Source organism: Anopheles coustani, chromosome 3, assembly GCF_943734705.1.
Source record: "Anopheles coustani chromosome 3, idAnoCousDA_361_x.2, whole genome shotgun sequence".
NCBI classification, from domain to species: Eukaryota; Metazoa; Arthropoda; class Insecta; order Diptera; family Culicidae; genus Anopheles; species Anopheles coustani.
This window is the reverse complement of record NC_071288.1, coordinates 71,296,278-71,319,382: the sequence shown is the minus strand read 5'-3', so window position 1 is coordinate 71,319,382 and position 23,105 is coordinate 71,296,278. Positions and strand designations below refer to the sequence as shown.

At 43.6% G+C, this 23,105-nt stretch overlaps 3 protein-coding genes across 5 annotated transcripts in view; all 3 read right to left on the bottom strand.

Annotated features, from left to right (window-relative positions):
* Nucleotides 1–264: 264 nt before the first annotated feature.
* LOC131272823 (kelch-like protein 18) lies at nucleotides 265–3,338 on the bottom strand. The gene is made up of 4 exons (XM_058274685.1): nucleotides 2,971–3,338; nucleotides 2,682–2,812; nucleotides 2,471–2,611; nucleotides 265–2,392 (listed from the first exon to the last, which is right to left on the bottom strand). The coding sequence occupies exons 1-4, from the start codon at nucleotides 3,250–3,252 to the stop codon at nucleotides 1,066–1,068; spliced, it is 1,881 nt and encodes a 626-aa protein (XP_058130668.1). The 5' UTR covers nucleotides 3,253–3,338; the 3' UTR covers nucleotides 265–1,065.
* A 480-nt stretch (nucleotides 3,339–3,818) lies between these two features.
* Nucleotides 3,819–5,353, bottom strand: LOC131272825 (uncharacterized). Of its 3 annotated transcripts, none has more exons than XM_058274688.1 (6): nucleotides 5,115–5,353; nucleotides 4,882–5,019; nucleotides 4,751–4,819; nucleotides 4,618–4,689; nucleotides 4,499–4,555; nucleotides 3,819–4,432 (listed from the first exon to the last, which is right to left on the bottom strand). In XM_058274688.1, exons 1-6 carry the CDS (start codon nucleotides 5,287–5,289, stop codon nucleotides 3,924–3,926), a joined length of 1,020 nt encoding a protein of 339 aa, XP_058130671.1. In that variant the 5' UTR covers nucleotides 5,290–5,353; the 3' UTR covers nucleotides 3,819–3,923. The 3 variants fall into 3 exon arrangements, with proteins under 3 accessions (XP_058130671.1, XP_058130673.1, XP_058130672.1); XM_058274690.1 differs by having other exon boundaries at nucleotides 3,819–4,429; XM_058274689.1 differs by having other exon boundaries at nucleotides 4,618–4,686.
* Nucleotides 5,354–7,516: 2,163 nt separating this feature from the next.
* Nucleotides 7,517–23,105, bottom strand: part of LOC131272822 (uncharacterized) — a 57,592-nt gene continuing 42,003 nt past the window's right edge. Inside the window, exons 5-6 of the mRNA XM_058274684.1 lie at nucleotides 8,743–9,941; nucleotides 7,517–7,880 (exon numbers count right to left, since the gene is read on the bottom strand). Coding sequence (XP_058130667.1) covers nucleotides 7,517–7,880; nucleotides 8,743–9,941 — 1,563 coding nt within the window. The remainder of the gene's footprint in view (nucleotides 7,881–8,742; nucleotides 9,942–23,105) is intronic.

Here is a 23,105-nt window from a genome sequence, read left to right as displayed (position 1 = left end):
CAGCTCTTCGAATCTCCCTAGCAACGTGAAATGTTTCATTGGTTTTGTTGATTATTTAAAGTTCCGGAGTTTCAGGAGGCGTTGAGTATTAGTTGCTATCGTTTAAAATTGGTATTATTTAATTTCTATCTGCCTTCATAACCAACATATTTGATATATTTATAAAGATGTAATTTAATTTCCAAAGTTGGCTTTGTCGTGTTGCTAAACGAATGCAATGTAGAATGATATTTTTTCAACATAAAAAGATTTGATATAGTTTTTGGGATGAATCCCGAACTGTTCGGGTCCTCGATTTTATTTGCAATGCTTTCATTTCTACACGTGTAAAACATAAGCGAATCTTTTACGTCGTATCATATAGACATCTTACAAACAACGTCCTACTAATGTGTGATGAACGTACAGATAAAAGCGCGATCGTGCCTAGCGTGTAACATTAGCTCTGTGTTTTATAGAATAAAGATTGGTGAAAGGAACCCATACCCCTAGAGCGAACAACAACGATGAGAAAATGGGGCGAGACTTAGGCCTAGCAAATGTGTTTGGTATACTTTTTTTCCTAATAAATTTATTCGATTTCTAGATCTATATAACCGCGTAAATACATAACGTCAGCATGAGAACGAATCGACATCAAGCGATCAGGGCTTGTCTGCTATTTGCCAAATAAAAAAATGTGTTTGTTTAAATTTAAATTTGTTATGAATGTGTGAAAATTGCACGATTACCGGTGAAACAATAATTCCATCGATTGAATTATGTTCTTTTTTGTCAAATATTGCAAAGTAATACTAAAATGTGTTGAAAGGAGAAAAATGTTTTATGCTGAACATGGTACAGCTGGTCCTGGATTTCACTTCCTGTTGCACACATTGAAAGACTGTTGACGGAAACGAGATCGGAATGGAATTCACGTACCAGATACAAAAGATGTTCCGCTATTATCTTCCGTCGATGGCAAGGTTGGCTGAAATCTTAATGTTGAAAATTACAGTGTGACGAATTCCTAGGTGCAAGATGAACATCAGAGTTTTGAGTCGAAAAAGTTGGGTGGGTGCTGTTTCAATCCTGGAATGGTGTAGGTATAACGCCGCAGCCTACCCCTCCGCCATGGTGCTTCATCGGGGCGACGAACGTCCAGGTGTTGGTTTTCGGATCGTACACTTCCACCGTCGAGAGGTTCGATTCACCATCGTACCCTCCGATGGCCCACAGTTTGCCCATGTTGGCCGCCAGTGCGACCCGGCTGCGTTTCACATTCATCGGCGCGATTAGTGACCAGGTGTCCTTCACCGGATCGTACACTTCCACCGTGCGAAGGAACGAATTGCCATCGTAGCCACCGCAGGCGTACAACCGATTGCCGAGTGTGGCTACCCCGAGCCTACATCGGCGGTAAATCATCGGACGCACCTTTGTCCACGTATCGAGGAAGGGATCGTACCGCTCGACCGTGTCAAAGATCGACAGTCCATCGTGCCCTCCGAGGGCATACACGAACGTACCGAGGGCGGCCACACCGCCCGCCGAACGATACTTCATCATCGGCGCTACCGTGCTCCAGCTGTCCGTCCGTGGACAGTATCGTTCGACCGTGCTGAGACTGGTCACACCGTCGTACCCACCGCACACGTACACGTAGTCCTCTAGGGCGGCCACACCGACCGCACTGCGCTTGCACTGCATCGGCATTCCCTGAGACCATCGGTGCTGCCGAGGGTCGTAGATTTCCACCGTCGACAACCGTTCGGTTCCATTAAATCCACCGAAAGCGTACAGCTTCCCGTTGGTAACGGCCACTCCGACCCGTGACCGCAGCATCGTCATCGCTTCGCCCATACTCCACTCCTTGCTGGTTGGATTGTAGATCTCCACCGTGCTCACGGATTCCCCGTTTTTCGTCAGTCCACCGACGGCAAAAATTAACCCCACGACAAAATCGAAACACCGTGGACGGGTACGCGTCGTCGACACGAGGGCCCTCCGTTCCGGCATCAGGTGAAAGTCGCGCGCCTCATCCAACAGATCGCGACACTTGTGTGACGTTTTAATCAGCTCTTCCGTGGCAACATTGTCGGCGAGAAACTGGGGCGAGAGCAGTGGCAGCCGGATGTTGGCTAGTATGAGCGGCAGGTACTCGGAGCGGGTGTCCTGGTCGTGCTTTACCCAGCGCATACACGCCTCGAAGATGCACTCTTCGCTCTTGACGTTCAGCTCGTCCCGGCTGATCACCTCGATCAGCTCGCTGTTGCTGAGGGCGACGAACTCGTCCCCATTCGCCACCTTCGAGAAGTGCTGGTGGATGTACCGATCGGCGGACACGATTAGCTTCGAGCAACCGAGCGTATCGGCAAACTGTCGTATGCCCAGCACGTTCTGAGGGTGGAACCTAGGGGATGGTGGGAAAAAAGAACAGTAAAACAAATTAGAAGCCACATCACTCCCATGCCCAGCTGAGGATACTCACTTGCGCTTCAGAAACTTCGCACACGCGTCCCGTACTTCGTTCAGCTGGAGAAACGATGCGCCCACCATAAGACTTTGCACATTTTGGGTATCGATTTTGACTAGTCCACTGTACGCAAAGTTTATCAAACTCTCTAGCGCCCTGGAATGATGTCAGGCAGAGAAATATTGTTAATCTTTTACGGAAGAAGATTTCGAATTTTCCTACATACAGTGGTTCGATTTCCTTCATGGTAATTTCTTTGATTCTACTCTCGGCCATATTGTGGGTAAACATTGCGTAGAAATACGGGATGGTAGCTGCAAGCACGATGCGGTGCGCTGAAAAGGAGTGAGAATCAACCTGGCCGGTAGCATCGGTGGAGAAAAATGTAAAAGTATTTTAGAAAAAAAGTTAGATCTCAATGAATGTATGATAATCAATCCCCATGGGGGAATTTCTTCCAGTATGGCGCTTTCGCCTACTCAGTCAGATGGCATCCAGATGGGAGGTAAACAAACCTTCAGCGTAACGTCGCACATCTTTCCCATTCGTCGGATTTCTTTCATCTTAGGAAAACTGTTCGCAAACAGCCCCTCCTGCCGGAAGTACATGTACGAGTTGTCCTCCGTTTCCGACAGTTCCGCTGGCTGCATCTCGATCGTTTTGGTGCCCGAGGGCCCACCGGGTGACCCTCCATTGCCACCGAATGCTCCCGTCGCGGGTTTCTGCGTACCGTCGCATCGGTGCACCGTTCCGAGGAGTTTGCCAAACTCTTCCGGGCCCGTTGGTGATGAAGACATGTTTTTACATTGAAAAATGTGCACCACAAACCGACGAAATGGGACTATTTTCTTTTACACGAAATCACAACAACTAACTGGTCGGGTTGATGTTTTCGAAACCGAAAATCTATCTACAGCAACCAGGTGTTGTCATTTGGGTGTAGTTTGAAAGATGGAATACTTGACAGTTAGGCAAATAAACAACAACCCCTTCAAACCACTTAAAATTATTCTTTCTCAAGGGTCCTATTGATAACGGTTTAAGTTTTAATGCATTTTAAATAAAGTACAGGCATAATCCGACCAAATCGGTAGGTTTACTACTGTACTCCAGAACTCAAGTCTTCGCGAGGAAATCGCGACCATTTGGCAGGAGTCTTTGAAATGCCCTGTGAAGTACATCCGTCTATGTCCTTTTGCTAAGGCTTTTTGTGGAACATGGTTCAAATGTTCGCTTTCTGGTGCCGCCGTATGGTTAGGGTTCATCCCACACGAGAGATTATTTTATTCACGTAAGCGGATGGAAGATAGCGTTGAACCATTAAAGACGACAGATGAGTTGAGACACTCGAACAAAAAAGTACGGTGGAAAATCATTTATTTTAATTTAAAAATAATCAGTAACATAATATCGATCTCGAAGAAAATGAACCAATGTATTGCCTTTCCTTACATTCGCATCAATTCAATCAATTCTCATCACTTTGGGTGTTGTTTAGCTTTCTGGTCAAATTAAAGCTCGCATATCTTAATTTTAAAATGAAAAAATCGGCTACCGTACGCTCGTCTACAATGGATAGGACTGTCGTGCCTATTTTTTTAAACAAATCTATTATAGCCCTTTGCCGCGACATGGCGAGTTTCACACCCTTCGTCCCTCGTCCCGTCCACGATATGCAACACATAACCTCCGGCGTGAACAGTGCCTTCAAAGCCTTTGACATCCTTTTTCTGCTATCGGCCACGAGTATATGCGCTTGCAGCCAATTGAGGACATCTTTGAAGAACTCCTCGTTTTCTCCCAGCTGCTGGTTGAATTCTTCAATCCCTTGAGCGCTGTCAATTTGTACAAATTCGAAGGCTTCCAATTGATTACTACCCGTAGGTGGAGTAACGACCGCCTTGAAGACTGATCCTATCGATGCTTCGATCGTAGTGAGTCGGCTGAGTAAAGGTTTGATGGCTTCTTTTACAGCTTCTTTAAACACGAAAACACGCAGAACATTAAAATGTTTTACTTCAAACCGATTCTCGGCATACTTACCATTTACCGTTTCTCGGAGCATTTGTTTGGTTATAAGTATTGCGGTGTTATCGGGTTCTATAAAACAAGCGAAAGATTAGCAAGATGACGCAGGTTCTACGATCAATGAATGTTCTCACCAGATTTTATGTTCTTCAACACCTTGGCGGGAGTAGATGCCAGCACTACGGTTTGCCTTGGTCTGGTAGCTGCTGGGAGGCAATAAGTTAAATCAAGAGACACATCCGAATATCAATTTCAGACTAAACTTACCGGTGCTAGCAGTACCGGATGTTGAAGTAAAAGATGTGGTTGAATTTGTAACTTGCGGTTTACTGGGGCCTGTGAAGGAACTGAAATGCTTAGAAAAGGACTAAAGTGAAACTAGAAAATATTGTTTTTACCGGCCGTAATGTTATCCAAATCTCCTTGCACCTCATAATCGTCAACCTCGAGAAAAAACGTTTCATCTGTTTCTTCCAACGGGCTTTTACCAGTACTACCAGAAGGAAACAGGACAATCTGCTTCGACGCAGATGGCACTGAGATTAAACAAACACGTTATTATTATTGCGGGATACTTTACACTAAAATTAAATGGATCAAATAATATGAATATTTGTATCCGTGAACGTACACTGCGGATCAGAAGTGGTGATTACTTTCACGATGCTCTCGGGATGATCGGATTTGGTCAGCAAACGCGCGGCACGTCGATAAAGAACTCCTGATTTACGCAAGGACTGCAGTTCACGATTTTTACCGCACAATTGGTTGACCATCGATAGGTATTGTTGGTTGTTGTTAGTCATGGTGTCGTCATTCGTTTCGATAGCACAGTTTTGTTCTTTAAAATGAAGAAAATTTATCAAACTTCTACTCCTTTGGACTGTTGATCAACAAACAAGCTTGTACTGAAGCTGTCAAGTAACTAGTGTTGGCAGAATCGGGATCTGGAATCGTCGAAGAATCGCTCCCTAGACGGACTCAATCATTCGATTTGATCCGATGCAATCCGATTTCTATTTGAAGCAAATTTGTTCGGCTATCATGGTCGTATTGTCTCGTTTCTGCCTTTAATGGAGTAGGATTCGCATTCGCAAATTGGGATCTCAGACATGAAATCGATTTGTAAGATTTGGAGTACCACAAGGATTCGATTTTCACCACAATCAAAGTAAGCATTACCCAAGGCTACAACTGGGAGGTCATGTCAGAAGCGCTTTAATCCGCCATCTTCATATTTTCTTGATTCAAAAATTCCGTTGTTGTACACATGATTGTACAGATAATTGTTTTAAAGATTCTAAAGCAATTTCCCATTTAAGTTACGCCTTTTATACTTCATATCACACCAGCTGACAATATTTGATCCCAGATCATAAATCTAGTAGATTGAAGATCGTTTTAATATACCATGAAGTATGAAACTTTTTCAATTTTGTTTTAGTGTACCGTACATTATGTATCGATGATTTTACCTTTCAGTTCGTTCTCCTGCTAAGCATGTACTTTTAATTATTCATTACCATTCAGCCACTCTTTGCTGGTCGGACCACATTCTTTCGCAAATAAATTATTCGGAAGTTTTTTTCTTGAAGTGTGATTTAATTTATTTTTCACATTTTACATTGGTTTATTTGTTCGCATTTTTAATCCGTTTGCTCTTGTTACTCTACTTACTTTCTGCATCGCACATTCAGCTTGTTGGCAGTTGTGCATCATTAAATGTTGTGCTTATCCAAGATGTACGATTTGTGTTTAAAAAAAATGATAAACCGGGGAGCAAATGAACTTAGTATTTTAATCATAAAATGCAATAAAGAATTCAATAGATCAGTTCACGACTAAATCATATCACATACATCATGGTGCAATGCATGCACGCAGAGATTCTGTGGTGTACACACTAAATTAAGGGATTGTTCACTGGAACGGTCAGAGAAACAATTTCTCGTTGTGTTTACTATCTAGACAATCTTTAACATTTAGTTCCTGGTTAGTTGCAGATTGTATTAGTCACTCTCCGTGGTGTCTTGTTAGTGTTCTTTCATGCTGTTTGATTGTTCAATTGTATATTGAAGTGTTTTTCTCTTGTTTTGTATGTTTGGCTGCAACAGAGCAAATAAAATTTGTTCGCTTCGATGCTGCAAATTTGATCGTTCATTGATTTGTATGCTGCTCGTTTGTGCACAAGTTAATGTTTGATAATACCATTTACTTTTCGTACCCTTGCCGCAGCATGTCGTTATCGTTCCCGAGTTCCTTACACTTTTTAAGCCAACAGTTTATTTTAAATAAATTATTTTATTTTTCCCTCTCGTTTATGTACAACAAATACCTACACGGGTAAGGGAGAGTGAGGGAGTATTCCTACTCCATTGAGTGAATGATTTCATTGAACCCTCTATTTTCCTCTCCCTCACCGATTCCGCTTTTTGTAAACATGATTTTACGTATGTACTGTATCACCTAGCATATTACTTCATATCGCTTTCGCCGGCTGTATTTCGTTTACTTTAACCATTTAAGTTGTTAGGCTCGCGTAAGATGGATTGCACGTAGTAAAAGGAAGAAAAATGTTTGCATTTCGTAGACGTAACTAAAAGCGGTATTTACAACATGCTGCTATCTCTCTGGAATAAGCATCCAAACTAAATCATAACTATTTTTCGAGGCCTGTTCAATGGAAACTAGGAGAGTGTGGATGAAAATAAAAATTTACGTTCATCGAAAAACTAAATTTACTAGGCGCAGTTCGCACGAAGATTTCCGTTGTTTGTTGTATTCACTTTCGTTGAAGCTTTTGCCATCTTCCTGCCAAACGGAGCTACCGTTCCCTCTTTGGTAATTTAATACATCCTAAATAATGATCGATAGTTTCGATTCGTTGTACTTGTTGTTCTCTCCTGGTTGTGGCCGTCGATAGTACGAGTCTTTTCGTTTGGTTTCTCATGCTCCGCCAGTGGTTCCCATGGTCGTCCGTTGCGCCGCATTAACCGGTTGTCGGGAGTGTGAAACGAGCACTTATAAATTCTGTCAAAAGGTGCTGACGTTGGGACTGCTGCTGGCGCCCTTCACGGAGATGGCCGACCCGTTGCTGCTGTTCGCTTCGGCCCGTTGCCGGTCGATTTCGAGCAGGGTGGCCGACGAGAGCGTTCCGTCGAGCGGCGTGGATGCGGACTGCTGTGGCAGCGGGGGAGGTGTTCGTTGTTGCTGCGTGTGCAATGGGTGGTGCGGCGCGACCGAACACGCCCCGTCGTACGGGGAGCCAAGGGAGGTGTCGAACGCCGGGTGACTCTGCAGACCGGCCAGCGAGCGCACTTGCAGCAGAAGACCGCTGTTCAGCAGCCGAGCTTGATGCTCTTGAGCCTTTGCTCGAAGGCAAGCGATAGAATTGTTTCTAATTGTAGGGATATAAAAAACGTGAAATCTATATTAGTCATTGCCATGTTTTCCATGAAATGTATGGAAAAAAGAACTAGTTAAGGAAATCTAAACCGAATTTGAGCAGTCACATAAAGCCTCTTCTCGATCCCTCATTTCAAATATCCACATTCTGTTCTCACAGTGAATGTACAGTTAGGGAACCTTGCCATGAACTTTAACCAGTTGTTTTTAATGCGTATCAAGCACAGTCGTACCTGTCTTATGAAAAGTCGTAGAATTTTAGACGTAGCCTGCTTCAGATAATTATAAACAAGGTGTGCGTAATGAAAAATGTCCTGGTTAACATACAATCGTTCATCTGCTTAAAGTATTATAAATTTGAAAACGTATCGGAAGAAAAAAGTACAATTTAAATGTTTTTCAGTTAGTTTAGGAATAAACAAAAATCATTTAAAGAAAGCTGATTTTAATGTTCAGATGAATTTGCTGCGAACAGCTTTGAACTTGAGTATAGAGTTTGTCTTTTACATTTTCAATATCTAGTGTGAGTAGATTGTTTTAGGGTTGAGAATCTCTGGCCTAGCTTATGGAAGTACCTAGCATTTGTGCTTAGCATATCCTTGACTCTCACTTTACATTTACTTGTAGCTAAAATGACTTTAATTTAAGACAAATCGTTTTTCAAACACATATTTATATTGTTGATTGTTCTCTTTTGGTGTGCTATTCTTTTTAGTTAACGTATTTGGATCTCGGAAAACTTTTCCTTAGTCTATTCCTTATCGTCTGAGAAGAGGCGTGACGAGTGTTTTTCAGAGAGATTTAAGAACAGAGAGTATTTGGAAGGAAATGGTATTAAAGAAATGTAAAATCACCGTATGAACGCGACCGGGTCCTTGTAGTCAACCCACCTAAACGCTTCGTGGTCGTTTTCGGGGTGATAGTTGTTGTTGGTGCTGCCGGCGTGGGGGCTCGTGTTGAGCAGGAAGTCCGTCGCACTGCCACCGCCACCACCCCCAGCTCCGCCGCCCCCTCCTGAGCCTCCTCCACCGTCGGGATGTCCCGGGGGTATGCCGCCCCCGTGATGCCCACCGTGCCCGGCGTGTCCGTGGCCAACCGGTGAATGGTGCGCCCCGGCACTCCCCACGCCCACCGTGGGTGACCGGGACTGCAGTTTGAGGCCGGCTCCGGTGCTCGCCGCCGTCGACGGCTGCTGGCCCGCGCCCGGCGGGTGCCCCAGCAGTGGGTGGGTGGCGAGCGAGGAGGGATGGTGCGGGTGCGCCGGAACCGGATGGGACGGGGGTGGAGGCGGCGGTGTCACGGACGGTGAGTGGCGCCCAGCCGAGGGGGACGAAAGGCCATAGCGTGACAGTTTCGCCATCGATCGCGAACCGCCGGAACCGCCGGAAGAGTGCTTGCCGTTCAGCGCAGACGATGACCCCGTGCAGCCTCCTCCACCTCCTCCATCTCCCGCTCCTCCTCCTCCCCCGCCAGCGAGGCGTGCGGGGTCGCCGTTGCTGTGCGACCCGTCGGACGATGACGCGAGCGGGGGCGATTTGAGGGGCGACGAGCCAAGGGTGCAGTGGAGGGCGGCCGCCGAGCCGCCGCTCGTTTCGCTCGACTCCGTGCGTGTCTCTTCACGGTCACTGTTATCTTCGGAGTTTTTGAGCGTTTCGGCCGCCTCGAGCGACTTCTTGTGCATGCCTGAAGACGAAACGGATACGGACAAGTTAATGTCAGTGTGGTGGTGGTGGCCACTGTAGTGCGCCGGCGCCGGTCGGTGGTGGTGGTGATGGTGGTGGTGGCCACCCCCTGCTTCTTCCTCATCCTCCCCCTCCCGGCCGCCTCCAGGCTCCGCCTCGCTACGGGTCGCCGACTCGATCGACGGCCGATGCATACCTAGCAGCCAGGGCGCGACGGTTTCGTTCTCTTTCGCCGACTTGAGGATCGTTTCCGGCAGGGGCAGCGAGTGCCGCACCATCGCCCCGTACAGCCCGTACTCCGCCATGATCGTGCTGCGGCCCCAGCACTTTTCAGTCTTGCGCCACTTCGCCCGCCGGTTCTGGAACCAAACCTGAGTGGGAGAGAAACGAGGGGGGCAAGAAAAAAAAGAGAGAAAAAGAGAGAAAAGACAAAGAGAGAGAGAGAGGAAGAGAGAGAGTAGGAAAACGAAAACAAAATGGAAGAAAAAGGAATTGAAACGATTCATTAGTAAATGTTCTAGAAGTCTTGAACTATAAACATTCAACGAGCTTATTGCAAAAGTGGAATGAGTTTATAATTTAAAATGTTCCAATTTACTTTAGTTATTACGAATCGAAAAAAAATCATCAACTTATTTGATGTTGTGAGACACTTCGTGGCCGCCAAACTGATATAATTTGGAATTATGAGTGTTCTTTTTCTTGTGGAGACTTTTCCTGGCTGAATAATTTAAGAACTTAGAATAGGCAGGCTTAGATAGGCAATGTTATACAGAAGTGTCGGTTGAGGGCAGTCTCTTAAAAAACGATTCAAAGCTTCGGTGAAACATGTTTTCGAAAATTGCAACATCGTTTCCGTCACGCATATTGTAACTTATTTGAAGCTAGATGGCAACAACTAATAAAAATCACATGTACTTTAGGCCTCTTTGAAGAATGTTACAATAAAATAAAAAATAAAATAAAATAAAATAAAAAAATAAAATAAAGAGAAATGATGGAGACCCAAAATTCCCAAAGAAAGATGGCGTATGAATATCAAAATAGCACGAAATGCTTTCCTCTTTGCTTTAATGCTTTAATTTCATAATACAGTACGATACGGGCATACCTAGGCCATAGTTAATTTTGACTAAAGATGGCCGGAGACGTTCAACCGGTTAAACATCACCAATATAACCCTCCGATTATCTCTCAATCGAAAAAAAACATTGACAAATCCTTAACGCAGGATCTATTCCAACAACAACAAACAGCTGAAACGAATTGGCGGATGGTTGTGAAGTAACAACTCTAAACCTTGAGAGTAGAGTAGAGTAGAGTAACAACTCTAAACCAAGCGAACATAAATAGTTTTACCGGGTATGGCTAAAGTTCGATTCAATCTTTCCAGTAAGACCGTCTGACTGACCGTCGGAATTTTTTTTTTAAAGTATGGAACTGATGTAAATTTACAAAAATCATTTTTTCATTCAATTATCTCGCGTACTTTTTTTCCTATTTTCCTGCATTTTTCCAAGGAAATGTTAACGAAATGTGCATCATTAAAAAAATTAATTTAAAAATTAATGTTTAGTGCTTGGAATATTTTTATGTTACATCGACTGCAATATTGACGTATGTATCCGTGATGTTCGTTAAAATTTTTAAAAATTCACCTCGTTCGCAAATAGTCAAACACAGATAGAATTAAATTCTAACTGAAACCTAACAAAACCAGAAATTCCACAAATAAAAGCACTAAAGTGAATTATCTAATGAACGGAAATTTAAAGTGGAATATAAAAATTTCCCAATAGACTTTTACGAATGAAACACGCCCTCCAGCAGCTCGGTTTTCGAGGAGAACAGAAAACGCTAGTGTCTCCTTTTCGACAAAAGAATTACGTCCAATGCTTCACCGCCCCAGAGAAGCACTGTTTTTGACGGGTTGGCCGTCCTTTTGACCGCAACCAGGCAATCGCTTGATCCGGAAGCGTACAGAACGTACGACCGCAACGCCCCTTGCCGATAGATTATCATTATTTTATTAATATCGACATGTTATTACTGTTATTGGCGAGTTATTCAGTGACTCGCGGGGGGCGCCCTGTTCGGGTGGCCTATTGATTCACTTAACGTTCTTACGGCACAAACTTGAACGTCTCGAAGGAAAGTAACCGGTGACAGCCGGAAACCGAAAGGAGCGACAAGGGGCTCACTTTCTCGAAGGATTTTCCCGGAAGATGAATTGATTCAATTGGGCGTAGGATTTAGATGAATGGGCCACGTAGGCCAGGGCAGGGTGGATGGCTGAGGAAAACAGTGGAAGCGGATGAAATTCAATTAACTTATCCTGCCGTTTGTGGCACATTATCTGCTGAGCTGGTACGTAAGCTGCACCAGAATGAGTGCGGTATGTTTGGGGTTAGATTTAATCTCTTTTTGTCTAATGTTTGCGAGTTGTCCTTTTTAGAAGTACTGGGTGTCGTTGTTGATAATTTATAATATAAAGAAATAAACAGAAAGTATTTTTTTAAATGTTTTTATAAACATTTAATACGTATTTACTACGCACTGACAAGAAACGAATAAAGAATAATTTTCGTAAAAAAATAAAAGTAAACATGAAAACAAAACATACAAACTGATTTTAAAAGTAAATTGAAAATAAAACAATCATGTTTGTAGTTGTTTTTTTTTCAATTTGCATAAATTTCACACCTTTCCACCGCGTTCCAAGCCAACACGTGGTAATCGAAAATGTCGCCACCACAAAGCGCGTGTACTAATTCACCATGAATATTGATCAACTCCTTGGAGGAATAATGTTTGCCGGGTTTTGCGGGCACATTTGGTATTTGTTTTCCACGGCTTCCATTTCGAGCGGTGGGCTTTCCAAAGCAATCCCGAGCAAATTAATTCCATCCCATTCCCTTAGAGAATACAGCTACGTTCCAGCCAGGATGGGGTTTTAAGTCGATGTTTTTCACGGTAAATGTTACACAACAACCTGTCAACTATTTTCCTGTCCTACTGCGGGGGTACGTTTCCCGGTTTTATTTCAACTTTTTTGCAGTTTACCCTAGCGCAACCGATTTCGTAACCCCAAGGGATTATCTTTGCCCTGCGAAGGTCGTGGAAGGGGCTTAGAGCGGGATGATAAAAGTGATTATTATTATTATTCATTGGCAAACTAACACCCGAATTCATTGACTGGCCACTTTCAACTCCGCTCTCAAATAGATCTTCTCAACTTCAGTTCCCTTTTATTCTTAGGGTGCCGGTGAAGGGGTTTGAGCCCCTCGTCCCTGGGACGGGAAAACATCTTGATCATATGTTATCTATTTGGTGCGGTGCGTGCCTAATCGGTCACTTTGCCATACGTGCTCCCTACAGCCTTACCCACCGTGGTCTTGTTTAGAGTTGTGGACCCGAAGCCAATCGAACCTCGCAGGAAATACTTTCTCCGACACGACCGGAGAAAAAAAAGGGGTGGAATTCACCCTCGATAGCCCGCTATCCCGTAAGGCGAAATTGCAATTTTCGACCGGCTGTACCGAATGTTGCCGAGTCGGTTGAATGGAGAGTGGATTAAAAACGATTTTCGCGGTAGCGTTGATAAAGGTCCTTCGCTTCCCGGGTTTCCACTCGGGAGCAATCATTTAGCGAGCAGGAACCACCCGCGAAAGTAACTGTTGTCTCTCGAGGGAATTGCGATACACTGTGGACGCTAGAAAATGTAAGGGTTTTGAGAGTTTGTTACGATACGACAGAATTTAATCTGCTTTATCAATTTTATAATTATCGCGTTAAGTGGTTCGAGATTGAAATCGAAACATGAAAAGATTAAAAGAAACAGGACCCGAATGGCTTTTGTTTGAGGATTTTATGCTCGTTCGATCGTAAAGTGTGTGTGATCCAATTTATGTCCTTTTCTCTTCATTGTGTACTTTCAACTCAAGACTATTGCAAAATTTTGATTGAAAAGATTTGAATAAAGAAATAATCTGTATTGCTTGTGACTAGACGAAACTAGAACATTTATTGCAAATAGAAGAATAACAAATGAACATATTATAGTTTATTCCTGAGTAGTCCAAAATTCAAATATTTTAATAACCTCTTCAATTGCGTGTTTTATTAAGTTTATTGTTCAAAAATTATGTTTCACTTAATGTGTATAATGAAATAGATAATTGAAATAATTTATAAAACAACTACTCAGTAGTTTATTTTAAATTTTAATATTAAAAGCAGAGGTAAAAAAGATAATTTACATATGACATAGAAAAACTTGAATTATAAACAAGGAAAACAAAAGAGAATCCGTTGAAGGTCGAATAGTGACTGAAAATACTAAAATCCAGAAACAAGGCATTAAACATTGTTGTCAGTGAATCAACTTATTTGGGATATTTCATAGCAGTTCATTGTACATCAACCGATGGTGTACTGGCAAATAATTCAATTTAAACGGCTTTAAACTGATAAATTAAATTTAAACCTTGGCTTAGAAGACAATCGGCGTCCCCGACGACGGCCGCCACGAGCCAGAGCGATAGTTTAATTTGGCGATCTAATCTAATGATAATAAGTAAGTCGAGACGAGTGTTATAAATAACTAATGAATGTTTATAGCGACCATAAATGGCTAAAAGCATCACCATTATTGATGACAGCGCAACGATGATGTTTGCGAGCGAACGCACTCTGCCTGAAAGATGCTGGAACGCTGCCGCGTGACCCTTCCTTTTCTTCGAGTGAGCTGGGAAACGCCGAACGTTGGATGGAAAACCCGGGGAAGGGTGGTGGAAAATAGTTGACTGAAATTATAATCGAATTATATCCTTCCCTACCGGGCACGTCCCGGCGCAATGTACCGTAGCAGGGCGGCACGGCGCGCATTACAAGCAAAAACACATAATAAGATAATTTAATTTAGTGGCACGCAAACATTTTAATCTTTTCCACTCTGCCTCACCCACGGCGCCCACCTCGGGGCTCGGTTGCACTTGGTGGAAAATCTGTGAAATGGCCCCGTCCCACCCGACCCCGGCTTGGAAAAACCAAGTGGCGTCACTGAGTCACTTCTGACCCGGCCCGACTTCGGTTCCGTTTCCGGCGGCATGCGATGGCCAAACGGCGATGGCTGCGCACAGACAACAGACGCAGCGGCACAAATTGCCAAATTAGAATGCACAAAGGAATAAACATAAACGAGAATTAACGACGGAGACAATGGTGACGAAAATGCTCGCATCTTCTTCCATCGCTTTCGCCATCGTCGGAGCGAGAATACAGCAACGGGATGGGCGGAATTCAATAAGCTACAAATTCCTGCCATGATTACGCATAAATTATGCGTCGGCGGGTTAAAGAAGTCACTTTCGGTCAACCGATATCCCCGGTTTCCTGGCTTCAGAACGCCCATAGGTCAAAAGGATTAGATGTAGTGCATTTAAGAGAGCAAAACAAAAAAGGAAACAAGAGGAAGGAAGCGAAAGAACGGTCGCCGGGAGCATCCTGGCGGTTAATAAAAGGTCGTAAATAAAGCGAACGTCAAAATACTTCAGTGAGTTTATTAGAACAGGCAATTAATTCGGCACCGCATAACTTTTAACCGTTCCATTTCGAATACTTTTTACGGAAACCCGGACGAAAAGGGAGCAAAGGGGCGAATCAGTAAGAATATTCCAAAAATGTGACACTTGGTGTTGGGAATTAAATTGCCTTCTTCCTTTTTTCCGGGTCGTTCGGTGTGAAGGTTAATGAGCGTAGTAGAATATGGACTCATCGTAAGTCCTATTTTACTATTTTGGATAAAGATCGATAGAATATTTCTGTTGTTTTTCCATTTACATTTATTTAGGAAGGCTGTTTTTAGTCCATTTATTTATGATATTTATTTGAACTCAAGAAAACTTTACGTTAATGTATTTTCATATTCTTACTAGTTTTTAGTGTTTCTTCTGTTTGAGAATCTATTATGTTTTACTTTTTTCTATTCGTTTTACAAGTTCACATCAGTACACTATATTATTGTAGTTTAAAAGCAACATTCATCATATTTTCCCCAATTTTTGATTTGCCAAACGTCATGTTTTGTTTTATGTAAAAGTGCCTCATACAAAAAAGATAGTTGGATTATTTTTTTGATTTCATAATACCTTCTACATTACATCGTTGAAACGCTTTACTGGGCGTTAAAACCTGAGTTTCCGATATTGTGAAAATTGAACTATATGATTGAGTGGATAATCAGATACTCTGGTGCTCTTGGTCTGGAGTAGAACTCACATAACGAGATGGAACCGGCGCACCAGTATGAATATCCCGATCCCCACAAAATGGGCGATTAAAACCTTCTTTGTTTGATATTTTTCGCAATAGTAGATAACCATTCATTGAAGAAAATATGCTGATCACCAACACCTATCAAGTGTAGGCAGTCTAATAACATGGACTGTAGCCTGCAGTCCACCCTTAAAACTGCATTCGCAGCACCGAAACACTGTTGCATTGTATTCACTGGCAGGTTGTTAAAGGTTCCACGCCGTTCCACGTTTCTCCCCCTTCCCTCTCTTCATCTCCTCGAGTTGTGCACGGGATGGAAAATGGACATATCATTGTACACCTACACCATCAACGTGCCCTTCCCTTCTTCCTCTCTGCCTTTAACGCTATCGTGGGTTTTCCCTCGGCACGGGACACAGAAACATCGAAACCATCGGGGCATGAGAACTGAAAGTCAGACAATTAGTCAACTCCACAGACGAATCTGGAGCCCCATAATTAAGCGCCTTACGAGGCTTTACACGAGTGTGTGCATGTGTGTGTGTGTGTATGTATGAGCGTAAGACTTGCTCACCCAATCCGTATCAGACCTTCGTCGAGTCATCATCCCGCAGCTTGCCTTCGGCCTCTTCAGCTCATCGTGCTGGAAATTACACTTCTTTTGCTTCCATAACAAAGAGCCTCGTCCGCAAGGTTGATTGCCAGTGGTGGGGCATGCACACACACACACACACACAGGTTCATCAACAGGGTCGTCGCATCCAGGGCGATCATCCCGGGCACATAACCTCAAAGACGGTTCGTAGGCAAAGAAGGAGTTGGTCGGGACAGAAGGATTCTTTCACTGATCCCGCAAAAAGATGTTATTATCCACTTATTGATTTGTCCGGCACACACTCTCACACCCTCTACCACACTCCTTTCTTCTTCTTCTCCTCCATTTCGTGTCCTATCTTTTTCCTTCTCCCGATCCACACCCTCCTGACGTCCGATGAGAGTGATTTTCCGAGCACTTGTATATCTCCTCCGTCGTGCCCTTTGTTCAACCATAGTTTGCGTTAATTTAAATCCACCCAAACGGTTGCCGAACGGTACTTTCCCATTGTTCCCTGCCACCTTCTCGCCACCGGGTGGCTCGGGGCGGATTATGAGGATCACCCTGTCCGCGCGGCCACACACGTAAGCCGTTCATCATCATCCGGCCGGCCGGCCGCGCGCCTTGTAATCGGAGTAACAAATTAAATTTATAACAGATTATTTTTTCATTTGCGACCGGGCCAACAAATGAGGAGCGTCGCCCTCCCTTCGGCCATCATCCTCAACTGCAGCCCGAAAACCGGTGGAAAACTGCTGACGGAAGCTGGGGATCGTGGTGTAAAAGTGTAATCTATTTCCATCCCCAGTTTCGACCAAAACCGGGTGGGAGAGGTGTTTCGGAAATGTCAATAAACGTGCTCGAACGAAAAAGAATACCCAAGGCAAAATCTGTCCCATTTTCATTAGTGTGACACTCGAAGGGGAGCGCGTGGTGGGTGGCGAGGAGTGGGAAGCAAAACGAAAAAGAAGTGGGCACATCAATATTCCTTAATAACACCACAAAAACGGCGAAATAATTGGCCAACGCTGTCGACACGTGACTCGCGCCGAGCCGAAGTTTTCGTGGGGAAAAACGGTTCTTTCGGTGGCCATTTTCTTGTCCACCTGCTGTGACACGTGTGTGTGTGTGTGTGTGTGTGTGTGTACCGCGCCCTCGGTGGGAGGCATGTCACGAGCATGACTTTCTGCGCCGTTCATCAGCGATCCGAAGCGAAATAATCTGCTACAAAGTGGCATTGAATGGCAACTGCTAAAGAGTTTGTGAAAAAAAGAACGAAAATCTTTACCTCACCTCACCATTTACCTCGGCCGCACCTTTTGTATGTCGCGGGGATGTGGTTGATATGAAAATTACTAGCTTGCAAGTTCACCCAACACTGCCATTGACTTTCGCAAGTGCGTGGCGTCCTCAATCAATTTGTTCGTTTTGTTAAATTTATCAATGAATATTCAAACGAAGCCGGTGGATAAATAAGTGATTCATCTTTCATCAACTTTTAGCTGCAAACATTCTTTTTTTAGTCTTTGAGACATATCAAAAGGTTGGAGTGTGATTGATGTTGATAATTGTGTTTTTAAATGGTTATTTGTTAACTCTAACAGCCACTTTTATTATTATGGATGATTAAATCTTGGTATTTGGCAGATGGAAATATAAAAGGGCAAGTCAATTTAGAAAGTTGATAGATAACGTTCTGTTAACATTAAATAAATTTTAAAAATTTCTTTTGGTGTTGAAAGTAAAAAAGTAAAGTTAATACATGAAAAACAATATATTTTTTATATAATTTTTAGTAATTGTATCATATGATTGGTGAAGCAAGTAAACAATTTTAAAATCAACTTATATAAATCGTGTTTTCTGCCATATTCTATGGCATATAAATCCTCTAAATCCACAAATTTACCATTGTTTACTACCGATCTTTACTGAAGGTGTTAGGTCCACTCCAGAAGTATTAATGCTTGACAAAACCCACAGATGAGAAGCCGCCGTTACCAGCGCGATCCACTGGTTCGAAAAGTTAAGTAAACAAGCAAACGGCCGACGAAGACAAACAGGACACCATGCTGCGTCGCACACCGCCGGTAAGGGTGTAATTTTTTAGTCCTAAGTGGCGTGCGTCCGGTTTTTCCCGGACGAAACGAAACGAAAAACACAATATCCTGCGGACGCATCCCTACCGAAAAGGGAGCTGTGTGTGGTTATACTCTGTAGCAATTGGTTATTATGACCGTTCGGCGCGGGTTTTTCTTATGCTTCTCCTTTCCGCCCATCAGGGAGACCCTAATTTTTCGATTTTGTTACACCGTTACCATGGGGCAGAGGCGAGCAGCGGGAAAAGCAGCTGCGCCGTACGCTCGGCACGCTCCGGAAAGGATTGTGGGTTACGGAATGCTACCGGCGAAGTGTTAACGAACCGCGCAGGATCAGGTTTTTCCGGCGGCGAACGCGACACCCGCTACGGGTCGGCAAACGGTCTGTGGGAAAGGCATAGCCGAAAATTCCCTCGAGAAAAAAAAGTGTTCCTACGTAAATATTAGGACACCAGTGTTTCCGATGAACATGAAAGATTTGGAGGGATCAATATTAATTTTTATCTTAACTATTGTTTTATAATAAAACACTTTAACGTTTATGTTTGTGATAATTAGTACAAATTCTATCGTTGACTATAATGGCTATCGTTTTTGGCAGCTAAAATCGTTGCTTTCGTAAAGTTCATAAACACATTTTATCAAAAATGAAAAAAAAATAATATTATCATAAAAAAATTACCAAAAACAGCTGGTCACTAAAAATAAATATATAATGAATCATAAAGGCTGAAGTAATACCAAGTCTTGATTGTTTATAAAGCTTCGTCTCATCCCGGTTTTCAAAACTCGTTAGCTTCATAAAATGTATGAAGCAGTTTTTTTCAAAAATGAGTATTTTTATTAAAAAAAATACTAAAAACAGCGAGTCTATGAGTTCTAAAATATTGTTTTATCAAAAATAAACACATAATGAAACATAAAGGCTGCAGTAATCTCAAATCTTTTAAAATCGTTGGTTTCGTAAATTGAATAAATAATAAATTGTATAATATGAAAAAACTGATGTTTTTATAAAAGAAAAATAAATTATTAAGGATAGAAGGAAAACATGGAAAAGTTCAAAAGACCATCATCAGGTTTAAAAAATCTTTTCAAGGTGTAATTGTGTATAACATTTGTGTACAACAACATGATTGTAAATAACAAAACGCCAAATGCTTTCAACCACCTTTCTCCTTTAGCCACTACGAGACAATTTCGTTAACTTTTGCGATTTTTTCAATACGATACCTTCCCTTTTCAGGTGCGGTCTATTCGGTTGAACTTCGTTGGCGTGCGATTGCCAACAACTTAAACTACAATAGTGAGTGCAAAACCAATATACTGAAAAAAAGGGCGGAAAAGGAGAAAAGAGCAACTGCGGGAAAGCTATTTGCATCTCGGGCAACCTTTTCCCATCGCCCAGCGCCATCGTGACGATGATTGCAAATCAATCAATTGAATGCGGGAAATTTTCTCACCATTTTCCCGGGTGGATCGGGTCGGTGGCGAAAAAATGCTTTCACCTTTCCCGACAGATGCACATTGTCACGTACGCGAGCTGGAAAAAAGGGCAACCCAGAGAAAGAGTAAACCCGGAACGAAGCCATTCCTTGGAGGAAACTATCGGTTCAACGGGATGTAAATATTTTTCCCATTTCCCATTCGCAAACGGTGCACGATTGCGGCTTTGCCTTTGCCCAACGGACTTCGGTATGGATCCCAGGATGACGCATTTCGTAAACGATACATGGTTGGAAAGCGGTTCCCATCTTCTGATGGATTCTGGCTTGGGTTTAATCTTCTTTTGGTAACTGATTCTTGCTTCCTTCCTTTGCACTCAAAATCATCCCGTCAAAGGAACGAGTCTATTAGGCTCAGATGCTACCGTAAATATTCACGCTAGTCCATCAAAACTAGCTGTGAGTGAGGGCGAAATAAAAGAACGAAACATGACGCCTCAAGGATTCCACCGAAGCCTATCACACGATCATCACGAAAATGATTACAGGGGCACGATCGCGCACTCGCGCAGGAGGATGAGTATTGTGCGCTGTTTCGGCCATTTATTGCCTAAACTATGCGTGGGACAGTAGGGGTTAATTACGTCCCTCGTCCCCTTCCCAGGGTTCTCAAAGCCAACCACAAAAAAGCAAGCTGCCGACGCCATCGGTCTTGGCTGGGAAACGCGATCGCACGGCCTTCTCCACCGCGTTCCGCGTGTCAAATGATTGTTTGGATTCTTTCTGATCCATCGGTGAGGTTTATTATTTTTTCGACTTATCCTTCCATCCATCGGTCATCCATAGCCTGAACGAGCCATCGGCCGCTTCGGTCAGCGGGCTAGTTTTCAGGCTTTCAGGCAGTTCAATATCACCAATTTGGGAAACCGACAATTGATTATTATATCAACGCCCTCCCTTCCCGGTTACGATACAACTTTAGCTTCCAACGGAGTTGTCTGTTTACTTAACTCAAGGTTCCTTTCGAGCGGGTGGCTTGATCCGCGGTCACACAGCGAAACAGATACGGAGGCCTGGACCGCTCGCCAGGGCGCAGGGCTGGGGCAGGAGTGGCCTGAAGCATCTCCGAACGATCTTCGGTGCCTTAGGTGCGTCTTTTTAATAATTCGCCGGCGGTTTGTGCTTCCACCATAATCCCTCGAAAGCTCACACGGTACTCGAAATGCTTCTCCAACTGAGCGGACAAAGTAAGCAAGAGTAAGACAGGGAAGGAACGAACGAACACGACTGAAGAGCAAACCGTCATTTTGATGAAGAAAAAAAGATGCTACAAAAACCACACCAAAGTCACGCTAAAGAGCACCTCATTGTTATTGTAATAAATTGAGAAATAGAATTAAAGAACGGGAAAAGTGGGCAAAGGTGATGAGGGCACAGATGCCGCCACCTCCGCCGCTGCAGGGGCAACTTGTGGATTAAAAATAATAATAACAATAATGGCTGGCGATGAAACGGAATGATGGGCAGGGAAAAGGGCGAACGTAAAACAGGACGGCTCAACATGATCATCACGATCATCAGCAGTAATAACAAGAAGCACTTGTGCTTGTTCGTTTCGGAGTCCGCTGGTAACACTGGCGTGAGTTTGTGTGGGGGAGGGAGAAGGATAAAGAGCTGCACGTGGGGATGGAACCGGGTGAAGAGGGAAAAAGCACTGGAAAAATGATAAATTCGCCGCGCTTAAGACTCGCGCGAGCGATAGATACATAAATGTGCCGACATTAAGCATGAGGTGGGAGAAGATCTGTGCCACGCACGAACACACACACACACACAGACACAAACATTCCCGTGTCCCTGGTACCATCGGTTACCTTTGGCGAATGGAGCATCTCATTGCACACCCCCCCGCTGTTGGAAGCTGGACACTCTGGATGACAGGCGGAAGGCCTTATTCTCGCCTTAGAGAGGTCGCTCCACAATTGGCCATCAAAGCTCGCTCACTCGTGGAAGAAGAAAGAGATAGACCGAAGCAAACCCTTAAGTGGTCACGGTGTCAGTGGTGGACAGCGAGGGCGGGAGAGTGGCCGCACCTCGCCCTCTCCCATGAACCCTTGCAAAGGAGTGGCAAATAAACAAACTCGGAAGGGAGGAGGAAAAAAAAAGTGGGCACAATAATGACACGTTGCCGCTCACCGGTACGGCCAAGTAAACATGTGTTAACTAACTTGTTTGCATTCTAACATTTTCATCATCATTATTATTCCATGTAATGAAATAACGCGCGCCTCGTGCGCTTCCACCGTCCACGCCATTCGGGCCTTCTTCGGTCGGTTGGTGCCATCCTGCCTTTGGCGGCCTGCGTGAGCCGGCCGTTAATTGAATGCAGCTCACTATCGAATGATTAGGCGAAATTTGCCGTCGCCCTATCGGAGTGCCTTGTTTTTTCGATGCGGCGCTGACGTAGCTGAGCGCTAACCCGGTTGCCACGGGTTACCGGTCAAATGTCGTCTCGAACGAGATGCTTGAGTGCCGCTCGAGAAGGCAGACGAACGGGGAGAAGCGCTTTGGTTGGATGAATTTAGCGCACAATAGTACATATGGTGATTGCGAACAATTTGTTTCGCTCCTCCAAAGAGAATTTTTAGGTTTGCGTTCGTGTATGTAGCTGGTGTCCATCTAAGAGTCACACGAGTTATCAAGATGAAACTGTGACTGACGGCGCGCAGGTAATCATAACCTTTCAGCGCAAAAATAGTGTAACGGGTCAAAAATACACCATTGTGTTTGATATTCACCTTTCGAATTGTCATGCAGTTAGTCATTGGTAAGGATGAGATTTTTATCGTGAAACCAAATCTCTTACAAGTGCATGCCATCCACTAAGACAAGGAAATGAGTCTCAACCCACGGAAATGGCATGGACCGTTGCGTTTTAAATATGTTTTATGTTTAAAACTAGATTTATAGTTATTTAAAATTTATAAAACCTTGAAATTTACGTAGGAAAAAGTGTTAGCATAACATTTGTTATGTACATTCATCTCATCTGAATTTTAGAGCGGTTTATATGATGGTGTTCTTCAAGTAAAAACAAAGTTCGTGTGTTTTGCAATCTAT